The 12335-nt window shown below is 47.0% G+C and overlaps 1 protein-coding gene across 1 annotated transcript in view; it reads left to right on the top strand.

The window, feature by feature from the left end:
• LOC124044002 (zinc finger protein GLI2-like) overlaps positions 1–12335 on the top strand; it is a 109384-nt gene that overhangs the window by 81253 nt on the left and 15796 nt on the right. Inside the window, 4 exon segments of the mRNA XM_046363274.1 lie at positions 6220–6421; positions 7634–7835; positions 9321–9431; positions 10036–10167. Of these exon segments, the coding sequence (XP_046219230.1) occupies positions 6220–6421; positions 7634–7835; positions 9321–9431; positions 10036–10167 (647 nt within the window).

Here is a 12335-nt window from a genome sequence, read left to right as displayed (position 1 = left end):
CGTGACCGCCACTGCTGCTGGCTTCCCACAGTTGTTTGGGGAGGCTGTTTGCTCAAACACCCACAGACACCGACTCACAACAGCACAGAACTGGGCCTTCTCCTCTCCTCCCCGCACCCCCCTCACCTCCACACCTCCCCCTGGCAGGTTTATTTGGTGTTCTCTACTTCTCAAACCTGGCTGGGTTTGATGTGGTCAGCGTCCTGGGCACTCTCTGGCTTGAAGCTCTCCGTCAGTGCGGTTAGCGAGGCTAGCAGCTCCACAGACACACACAGGCTCTGTATTGACCTAGCCAGCCAGCTAATGGCTCAGAGTCTCAGTTATAGGCCTGGCTGAATAAAGAACCTCATTTAATGGCAGAGAGGGCGATACATATGCATCGAGACCGCTACGTTTGTTTTGGAAGCCTAGCTCTGATAAAATAAAATAAATTCATATGCATATTTAAAAATCAATTTATGCTCTAATAAATTCATTGGACCTACCACAAGAGCGGAGTCCTAAGTGAACCCAAAGTTATAATATGGCTGGTTATTTTCCCTTCCCAATGATTCCTATTAGTACTGCAAACATGTGAGAGTGGGCTTAAAAAATAGTGCTGGTTAATAAAAGGGAGAAATGTGTTCATGGAAGATTCTGCAGACTAGCCCTAGTGCCGGGTGTACTTAAACGTTTTAAGACAGTCAGGTGTTCTCATAGTTCCATAGGGCTAAATGTATGGATTTACTGTAAGTTTTACCACTTGCCATTAAGCAGAGCTATAACCTGGGTATTTTCTCAAAAACATAGCTAAATGACACTAAACATGGCACCCTGATGCTGTCCAGTTTCCCAGAGCTAGCTGCTCAGGACAGACCATGTATCCCTGTCCCCATGCGTGGTACTGTATACAGTACGTTGACAATTGTATACAGTAATACAATTTATGAAACAGTCAATAATCTGATCATTAAACTGACTGTGCAAACCCATTCTCAGTTTTGGATCTTTTTGTTGAGGCCTTATGCTCCGCAGAGAGTGAAGGGGAGTAGGTAGCTAAGTAGTAATGCTTTCTCTAAGAACACATTATGGGCCCTGGTCAAAATTACTGCACTATACAGTATAGGGAACAGAGTGCCATTTGGGACACACACCAGTAGCTCTCTGCTCCTCTCCCCCGCCCACTGTGTGACTGATTGAGGCATATGGGTGCCATGTAGGCTACATGCAGTCTGCTCCAACAGGCCTACAAAACAAACACCGACAGATCCTCCTGCCATCCGTCAGTTGGTTGGTTAGCGTGGGCCGTGCTGAAATGCCAAGTGTGCCTCCGTGCCAGTGGCGTGCTCTGACGCGCTCATCCACTAAAACAACATAGACCAATTTCCAACGCGAATAGCAGACACAAATGTTTCCACCAGACCAGGCAGAGGCCAGTTGGGCCTTGTTCCCTAAAGCCCTTAGTAAATCTATTGCGTGTGGCGTGTGATGTTATGAGTGGTCTCACCCAGAGATCTCAGATAGATCGATGGATAGATGGAACAAATCGATCTGGAAAATAATCTGTACAGCCCTCCTCTGAATTTTTTTAAATACCAATGTGGCCCTTAAGACAAAATGATTAGCCACCCCTGCTCTAGCTGGATCAGCATTTTCACCCTTTTCAGTGTAAACTTAAATACTGTAAATCCTACAGATTACACTTCATCATGTCTTAATAGTAAGCTCACTGAGGAACGCGCCAAACAAGGCTGAACAAGGGGGGAGGGTTGTAGAGCACTAACAGCGTAGGACCCTGCTGCCGGGAAAAGAAACTCAAAGGTCCCATGACAATAGCTGCTGCCAAAGTAAATGTCTGCCATGCAGTCAGAGGAAAAAGAGATCTTAGTGTTTGGGGAGGAGGAGGGAGGAAGGGACTGAGAATGAGGGGGGTCTTGTCCAGTCCCTGCGGACTACATACACAAACACTTACTGTATGAGCACACATGAGCCCCCGGCAGAAGTGTGCACATACACAAAAACACACAGCTGGCTTTAGCAGGACACTGGGGGCTCATAGGGGAATCATCGCAGTGAGCTCCCTCTAATAAAATGTGCAGTGATGGTATTAGCGAGATTTACCAGGAAAAATAAACATTCCTCCCCACTCGGAGGAGAGCAGAGGGGATCGGGGGTGGCTGGACTTGGCTGGGGCTCTTGGCTGGCTGGTACCCAGGCTGCGGTGTTGTTTAGGGGGGATATTGGGCCTCGCGCTGGGCCTCTCTCCCTCGCCTCGGAGGACCAACGCCTGACCCCTCATGCTTTACCTCAGTCTGGGGTCATCTGAAAGAGAGAGAGCTAGAGCAGTGTAGGTAGTGGATCCACTGTACAGCAACCCTACTAGAGAGAGAGACCGAGTGAAAGACAGACCAGAGAGAGAGACAGACCGACATAGCCAGAGAGCAGCGGAGGTAGTGAATCAACACTCCTAACTAAATGACCCAACAAAGCCAGGCCCTCCACAGGGCTCCACTGGCTCTCCTGATGGGAAAACAGAGCCCAGATAAAGAGACCCTACATCCCATTGTAATATCATTCTCTCAGGCTAACTACTAACTACAGGCCTCTAAAGCCTGTTGCACTGAACAAAGGGAGACTACCTTTGTGTGCTGTGTGTGGAACCTGTGCCAACTCTCATTCGGGGGGCTTTGGTTTGGGGGTTGTACTGGGAGGGACGGGGGGGTAAAGGATTAAGGATTACTACCCTTCAATTACAGTATTCAGATTTTCCACAAAGCCATTTCCATCAAAACAGCAAGGCAGATGCTTAAAATAATCGCTCAGCCCCCTTTTAGTTTTTTTTGTTAATGTGCACTCAAGTGCCTGTAATTATGAACCTATATATCAGTCCAGATCCCCCAATTATAGCCAACCCTCCCTGTGCTCCACTCTGCTCCCACAGAGACAGAGTCCTAGACCTAGAGAACAGGACATATCCCTCGGGCCAGCGCCACGCCACCTCCCTGCTGCCAGAACCTGGCATACCCCTAAATTAGAGCCCCGCCATCGATAAAGCACTCCATCACTGTGTGTGTTGCCTGAGTGACCTCAGGCAGAGCAGATGCAACAATGACCTCACAGGGGTGCTTATTTTTGTCCTTTTACACACGTGTTTTTCAGCATATACCAACTCCCCCTGAGACACCCGCAGGGAGTGGGGTCACAGCCAGGGTCACCATTATACAGCTCCCCTGAAACAATTAGGGTTAAGTGCCTTGCTCAAGGGCACAGTGATAGATTGTTCACCCTGTCGGCTCCAGTATTCGAACCAGCAACCTTTCGGTTACTGGCCCAATGCTCTAACCTCAAGGCTACCTGCCGCCCTAATAAATTGCGGCTGTCTTCAGGCGCTGTCTCTCTAACATGGGAGGCCAGTGGAGGAGTGTATCCTTGGTGTGCCAGGTCCAGGCAAGAAGAGCAAACGCTGCGCTCTCATGCACATACTGTTGACTAACACATTAACTAGGGACTCCTGAGTGGATGGAGAAAGTTGTACTGAATTGATTAGGGAGAACCTACAGTTTTTCTGGGGATGGGGATTTTGGTGTTGGAGGTATCAGGTATGAAAGGGATTGATACAATATCTGAGGGTAGGGGTGTGGGATGGTGTGTTTAGGGGGTTATTACTATAGTATGTCTGGGGATATAGGGGTGGGTTTTTGGGGGTGAATCAGTATTTTGTGAAGGGGTTGAGACCATGTCTGGGGCTAGGGATATGGAGGGTTTTGGGGGTTGGGGTATGAGGTTTAAGGCTTTCTTTTGATAAGGGTGTCCAGGGGGTGAGGCAGGCGCCAGTTTCGCCAGGCTGTGAGCCGTACCTTGCTTAGTTTCCTTCTTTATAAAGTGGCACATTAATAAGCAAATCTCCCCTGAGGTTTCATTTCTGTTCTGTGGTGAGCAGAGATGAATAAGACCGCTGCACCACACACACAGACCCAGACACACACACAGACAAACACACGGCAGCTCCACAATGGGCCAGCCCATTCCCAGGCAAGAGAGAAAGAGCCATTACACTCGATGCAAATCTGAATCCACCCCTAGCCTTTCTAAAGAGTATAATATAAACCACTGTCGTATCCGGGTAGCAACCCACTCCTCTCCCCACTCCACCCCTCTCTCCTCCCCCTCTACTCCCCTGATAACCCCCCTTCTTACGCAATATGCCTAATGATACTTGACACATTTATTTTTTTTAGCTTGATAGAAGAACATTCTTAGGGACCGAATGTTGTTTTTGCCAACTTTTTCAGACATCTCTACAGCTGAGTTTTCATAGAGCAGCCAGAGTCCCTCTGAAGTCCTGCAGCTCTCTAAGTAAGCACATAAGCCTTTTTGTTTTACAACTCAGCAACATAAGTCTTTTTCACACACACCCACACACGTGCGCAGGCCCCGACACCTACCCACACACACACACCATGTATAAGACTACCGTTTTTTTACGGCCATAGGTATATAAGTATAGTGTTCTCTGGGTCCATATGGCCTGGAAGAAAGGATCACTAATTTACCCAATAAAGGGTCAGAGGATTGGCTGCAGGTTGACAGTGGTGTGTTTGACATGTTGGCAGGTGGTGGTGTGTGCGTCCGTCCGTGTGTTCTGGGGAGGTGTGATGGGAGCTATTAAGAACTTCCTGTTGCCAGCGCCTCTGATGATGCCCCCTGTTAGGCCTAATAACCCCCCATCCCAGACCAGTACTACCCCCACCACTCTGCCCTGGTATGTGTCCTGCCACGCCACATCACACCAGGGCTAATACTCAGCACCTGTTGGCCCACAGCAGCTGGCCAACGCTACCCCCCACCCTTACCCCGTATTCTGCTAGCCATTACCCTCTACCGAAAGGTTGCTGGGTCGAATCCTTGAGCTGACAAGGTAAAAATCTGTCGTTCTGCCCCTGAGCAAGGCAGTTAACCCACTGTTCCCCTGTCGCCAAAGACGTGGATGTCGATTTAAGGCTGCCCCCCTGCACCTATCTGATTCAGAGGGGTTGAGTTAAATGCGGAAGACACATTTCAGTTGAAGGCATTCAGTTGTACAACTGAATGGGAAATTATCCCACTTTCCCTTTACCTTCCCTACCACCATCTCTGTCTTTCTCTCCCTAGCTGTCACCCATTGCCACAGGAACAGCGTCAAACCCAATCCCACCAAAGAAAAATTCAATTAACTTTTTGAACAACCCTGAAAGACATCTTTCCAAATGTCTTTGAAAGGGACTTTCCATTGCAAAAGTCCCAAAGAGGAAGGTTAAAGTGAACTACGTGCTCAATTCAGGTCAGAATTACATGCACAGAACTCTGTTAAGGATGTCTACATGCATTCTTACAGAATAATGATGATTATATACACAACCTGAGGGAATTAGTTCCAAAAGGGTCAAATGTTACACAATACCAAATCAACAGTTTGTGGGAAAAAACATAATTTTTTTTTTTTTACTGTAATATTCGTGCTCCAAAAACAGCTTGGTAAAAGCCATCCATGACTCTCTGGGTTTACCTTTACCTTTTGTAGCTATGCTTCATTCTTTTAATGGTATTCTCAAATCAATTTGTTTAAATTGCCTCCATTTAACATGCTGAAATACAACTGACTGGGTGAGATTCTTATCACGGTAATTACACCAAATTATTGGGAGGGATTCATTATGCATAAGAGGATGTGAGCATTAAGGGGAGGAGGAGGGTTGGGGTGGTGTTAGAGAGATGATGGAGAGAGATATAGGATACATCCCAAATGGCACCCTATTAGCTATGTAGTGCACTACTTTTGGTCAAAAGTAGTGCCGTGCACTAAATATTGATAGGGTGCCATTTGGTACAGCATAGACAGACTGAGGGGACTGTACCTTAGTCTAGGCTAGACTAGCACTAGAATGACCTCTACTAGAACACCTCTGGATAAACAGGTTTCTTCTCTTTCATCTTAAATCTGTAACTCTTTGCGGGTTTACTGACTGACTGAAATTAGTGTTCTTAATTTTTAGTATGCTGTGGGAGTGTACTACTAGTGACATTTTGTTTTCTTCTCACAATTGTTGTAACACTTAGTCAGGATAGGGAGAAAGGGTCACTAGCATGTTGTGTGTATAGGCTTTCTCGTTGGGGTTTAGCTTGGGTACTGCAAAGCACTGCTGATGTTAAGAAGGCTTTATAAATATGTTTGTTTGATTGATTGGTGCTCTCGATCTGCAGTGTCCCGGTTCTCCAGCCCCAGACTGACCCCCAGGCTGAACAGAAAGCGAGCCCTGTCCATCTCCCCTCTCTCAGACGCCAGCATCGACCTGCAGACCATGATCCGTACCTCGCCCAACTCCCTCGTGGCCTACATTAACAACTCACGTTCCAGCTCTGCAGCCAGCAGCTCCTACGGACACCTGTCCGTCAGCGGCATCAGGTACAAGATACACTACATGACCAAAAGTATGTGGACACCTGCTCGTCAAACATCTCATTCCAAAATCATGGGCATTAATATGAAGTTGGTGCCCCATTTGCCGCTATAATAGCCTCCACTCTTCTGGGAAGGTTTTCCACTAGATGTTGGAATATTGCTGCAGGGACTTGCTTCCATTCAGCCACAAGAGCATGAGTAAGGTTGGGCACTGATGTTGGGCAATTCGGCTTGGCTCTCTGTCGGTGTTCCAATCCATCCCAAAAGTTGGAAACAGAATCGTCTAGAATGTCATTGTATGCTGTAGTGTTAAGATTTCCCTTCACTGGAACTAAGGGGCCTAGCCCGAAACACAGCCACCACCATTATTCCTCCTTCACCAAACTTTACAGTTGGCACTGTGCATTGGGGCAGGTAGCAGGCTCCTGGCATCTGCCAAACCGAAATTTGTCCATCGGACTGCCAGATGGTGAAGTGTGATTCATCACTCCAGAGAACACGTTTCCACTGCTGCAGAGTCCAATGGCGGCGAGCATGGTGATCTTAGGCTTGTGTACGGCTGCTTGGCCGTGGAAACCCATTTCATGAAGCTCCCGAGGAAGGCTTCCAGAGGCAGTTTGCAACTTAGTAGTGATTCTTGCAACAGGACAGATGATTTTTTACGCACTATGCACTTCGGCCCCCGGCGGTCCTGTTCTGTGAGCTTGTGTGGCCTACCACTTCACGGCTGATGTTTCTTTCCACTTCACAATAACAGCACTTACAGTTGACCGGGGCAGCTCTAGCAGGGCAGAAATTTGACAAACTGAGTTGTTGGAAAGGTGGCATCCTATGACAGTGCCACGTTGAAAGTCAGTAAGGCCTTTGTCTATGTACAGTATATTGCATGGCTGTGTGCTCGATTCTATACATCTATCAGCAATGGGTGTGGCTGAAATGGACGAATCCACTAATTTGAAGTGGTGTCCACATACTTTTGTATATAGTGGACATGTAGTGCACACACATACAGTACACAACAACTGTTCTACACATATACATCTCTAGAACTTATGTATTACTTCAACAATCTACACATAGGGCTCCACATACACCAATCAATCATAGAATAGCTGTACAGTTTTAAAAGTTATCTTAACTCTATAACTAAGTGATTACAGTTATTTTATTTGCTGTTGTACTTAAAATGGAGTGTCCTGTCCTTTCCTCTCTCAGTCCGTCGTTCACCTTCCCCCACCCCATCAACCCCATGGCCTACCAGCAGCTGCTCAACCAGCAGAGAGGCCTGAGTGCGTTCGGCCATACTCCTCCCCTTATCCAGCCCTCGCCCTCCTTCGCTGCCCGCCAGCATGCCCACGCCCTGGCAGCCTCCACCCTCAACACCACCCACAACACCTCCAGCTCTGAGTCCAACCAGGTGAGTAGCATTGTCTTACTTCAGATATCTGCACTTATATGTCTGATATCTCACAAACACTGGTTTAATTGTGACGTGCATGACGACGTAGTCCTAGAGATCCTATAATTTGTGTTTTATATGCAATTCTATGAATGGAGTTGTGAATACCCAGAGAGGGATACGGATGAATTCCATTCAGCTATAACACAGAAACCAAAGATCTCTAACGTGAATGGAATGTAGACTGTATATTGGCCAAAGTATACTACGTAAATTATGGATAAAATGATGGCATGCTAAATTAATCCAGCCCAAGAGTGTCATAAACTGTCAAGTGTATTTGTCTAGGGTTCGCTCAGCTATGAGTTGGGGGATGACTCCCTCCCATTAGCAGGAGTTTTTAACTGTCTCAGTTCATAGAAGTGTTTCCTCTGTCTCCTTTATCAACCTATTGTATACATGGTCTCTATGAATGTAAACTTCCCCCTCATCTACCGTCACCCCCTCACACACACACACCCATAAATTCCATCACTATGTCAATTTTAGTATACCAATGTACACACATATACACACACACACAGACACACACACACGGAGCTAAATCACCCCCCCCCCCCCTCACTGACATTAATCAGAACCACATTTCCCCTGGTTTCCAGCCATTGAAGTTAGTGTTAGTGAGAGCATGGGGCCCCTGAAGCACAGTCAGCGCCGTACTGTACTGTAGTGGCTGGGTGGGATTTGGATACTAGAGAGACCCCTCCTCACTGACCCACAACCCTCACTTCATATCCTTTTTTATGATGCTTAAACACACACACACACACTCACACTGAGCGTCTCCTCCACAGAGCCTGTGACTGAGGCGTAAAAAGGCCTGTCTGTCTGTTATGTTGAGAGTTGGTTGGAGGATCAAAGCTCTGAGCGTTGCAGTGTGGATAATAATTTCTCTCTTTTCATATTTCCCCTGGCTGACTCTCATAAAGCAGTCTAAACTGTTTAGTCTCTGTGTCGGGTCGCTATACGAGTTATGGGCCCTGAGCCTGGTACTTGGCTGGCTCTGGTTGACTCTGAAACCAACCAACCCTCACATCATCACGTTACCATAGAACAGAGCCAGTCAGCCAGCGCCAAGAACAATACTGTGATGTCGCTCTGACTTTGCTCTGAGTTATCTTAACTCTGCCTCTGTCTCTACACACTCCAGAGCACTGCATCTCTGACTCCTTCTTCTGTTTAGCCACTTAGCAGACACTTTTATCCAGTGAGTGCATACATTTAGTGTATAATCCCTGTGTGAATCGAACTTGACACTCTTACCAACTGAGCCATTAAGGACCACTCTATCTAACCTCTACTTCTCTCTCTATCAGAATGTCCTTCAGAAGGCTGGTATATTCTCTGTCTCTAACGTGTACCTCCTTCTCTCTCTACAGTATGTCCTTCAGAAGGCTGGTATAGTCTCTGTCTCTAACGTGTACCTCCTTCTCTCTCCTGCAGAATGCTGGTGGTGACCCGGCGGTGAGCAGCACAGTCAACCCCATGATCACCAAGAGGCACAAGGTCAAGACAGAAGCAGAAGGACCCCGGCCCATATCACCATGCTTTCAGGTATGTTATCTATCCCACAACCTATTTTTTTGCTTCCCTTTACAGTGAGTTGTGCAAAAGCAATCTTAGATCATTAAGATGCAGATAAGCGAATGCAGAATAGTACAGTATATGTAATGGGTGCGTGTTGGTGGCAGGGAAGTCAGGTGCAGGAGAAAAAACTTGGTAAAAACGGAGTTGTTTAATAAATGCTGATAAAACTCCAAAAGCCAAAATGTACTAAATAACAAAAGTGGATACAAAACCCGTCGCACACCAACATGATACATGCACAATTACATGCAATCAAAAAATCTCCGACAAGGACATGAGGGGAAACAGAGGGTTAAATACACAACATGTAATTGATGGGATTGGAACCAGGTGTGAAGGAAGACCAGACAAAACTGGAAAATGAAAAATGGATCAGTGATGTCTAGAAGGCCGGTGACGTCGACCGCCGAACACCGCCAAACAAGGAGAGGGACCGACTTCAGGCGGAAGTTGTGACAGTATAGTTGGTTATATACAGTACAAGCTATTGTCAACACACACACAAACTGTCTGCTTGCATGCACATAAGACGGTCATGTACCCCTCTCTGACTGAGTCCTCTCATCCACAGGAGCATGTCCTGGACCTGAGTGAGGAGCTGGACAAAGATGAGTGTAAGCAGGAGCCAGAGGCTGTCTACGAGACCAACTGTCACTGGGTCGGCTGCAGCAAGGAGTACGACACCCAGGACCAGCTCGTTCATGTGAGTAATTATTAAGTGATTTTTAGTAACCACACAGAGTTAGGACATCTGTGAGTAGGGGCCTGCTGGTGCTTCTACAGTCAGGGGATATGCTTGTGACTTTCAGTGGACAAAAACATAAGGCAAGAGAGAGGCACACAGATACAGGAATAAGTCTGAAAGACACCCTCTCATTTCCCCCTTTTTTTAATGTTCAAAATGGCTCTGCTCCTCATTAAAGCGTCATTCCAGTCAGGTTTAAGATTTAACCAGTCAAGGCAGTAGTAACTGATCCTTTCCTGTGGCGGACACGCGCAGGGTTAATGAGGCCTGTTGATTCCGACTGAGGAGACGGAGGTACTCTAACGCCCCTGCAGATGTGACCCCCAACCCCTGGCTCTCAGCCACCTCTGACCTCTGAACCCTAGAGGCATGGCAGTAAATCCATCGTCATACTCAGAGCTCTGGAACTCTGTCCTTTCCTCTCTAAGGAACCCCTGATGCAGCGCTCTGTACTCTACTCCAATAGGCTATGATTAACTGGGATTGTCAGTTCAGTACCCAGACTGGGAGTCTCTGAGCTGAGTCTGGAATGTTCTGAAGTCTCTAACTCCCAGTGTTACGGGTCAGGAGTGGATTCACCTTAGCCCCTTTCTCGTCCCCTTTCCAGCCTCCAGTCTGTCTTGACAAAGAAAGTCCAGGAGTAGAGCCACCTTAGAACCCCATTTAGCCCCTCTTTCCCCCATTTTCTCCCCTCTCCTCCCCCACCCTATCACTTCTCCCCCTCGTCCTGCCACCCTGCCCCAGTCGTCCTGACAGAGGGCATGTCCAGACCATCCCAGTAAGTTCCAGGATCCATTCCCCCTACACTGCATCTCTGTCAGGGATTGAAGGGATTAGGGAACAAAGCTGGGGCCTGGTGGTGTAGGGTGTGGATGGACATGGTGAAGTAGAACACATACCACAACTCACTGGAATAATGGAATAAGGGGAAGGCAGCAAGGAAGGAAAATATACAAATTAACAGTAAATGTCCATGTGTGAATGAGTCTCTTGTTACAGTGACTTCTAATTACATACCAACGTAGATGTAGACATCTGTAGATGTAATAACTGAGAGTCTGCTGCCAAGTATTTGATAGTACTTTATCCCTCCATCTACAGTACACACCCCCTGTACTGTAGTTCCAAGGTTTTACACAATGTTCTCACCAGTCATACAAGTGAAATCACTCACCTTGACAAAAAATACACAAAATTATGGCGTAGAACTTCTAAGTTCTATTTACCCAAAGTAATCCTTCCCCAATAGCCCCAAATTATGGTTTCAGTATGGTATGAAGAGTACATGGCTGAAAATGGAAGCCTGCTGCAGGCCACACACTTCACTTGTTCATCCACTTTTCCTCTGAAAAAGAACTGGGCAGGATCAGGACTGTCAACCACTAACCCAGTCAGTGGGTGGATGGCTACATCCCAAATGGTACCCTATTCCCTATATATTGCACTATTTTTGACCAGGGCCCAGCTTGTGACAAAGTGGCCACATTAGTAGGGTATAGTGAGGGTGAAGGTCCCCAGGAGACAAAGTGGTTTGTCTGGCTGTGTGAATATTTTCCATGTGGTTGTTTGTGTGTGTGTGCGTGTGGCTCAGTGAAAATGGAGGGATAGGCACTAAGCAGGGTAATCTTACCAAGTGGCCTTGCATGCCTAGACAATACAGCAGAATGAGTCTTCCTGCCCTCCTGACCACACACACTTAAATGAAAGACCGGCAGTTCCTCTGAAACAAAAACTCTGTGTTTGATTCTACGTTTGTTTTCTGTAATTTAATGGAATGTAACTCTAGACATTTCTGTCCAATCACTGTCATGTTTTTGAAATGCTCAGGCAAAAATGGATGCATGTCTACAAGGTCCTTTGACCATCTTTCAACCATGTCTGTGACGACTAACATTTTAAAATACCAACTCTAGTTCAGTTTGTACAGTACAGTACTGACTGACTGCCAGACTGACTGCCAGACTGACTGCCAGACTGACTGCCAGACTGACTGCCAGACTGACTGCCGGACTGACTGCCAGACTGACTGCCAGACTGACTGCCAGACTGACTGCCAGACTGACTGCCAGACTGACTGCCAGACTGACTGCCAGACTGACAGACAGACAGACAGACAGACAGACAGA

This window comes from Oncorhynchus gorbuscha, linkage group LG09 (assembly GCF_021184085.1).
Source record: "Oncorhynchus gorbuscha isolate QuinsamMale2020 ecotype Even-year linkage group LG09, OgorEven_v1.0, whole genome shotgun sequence".
NCBI classification, from domain to species: domain Eukaryota; kingdom Metazoa; phylum Chordata; class Actinopteri; order Salmoniformes; family Salmonidae; genus Oncorhynchus; species Oncorhynchus gorbuscha.
This window is presented reverse-complemented; position numbering and strand designations above follow the sequence as displayed.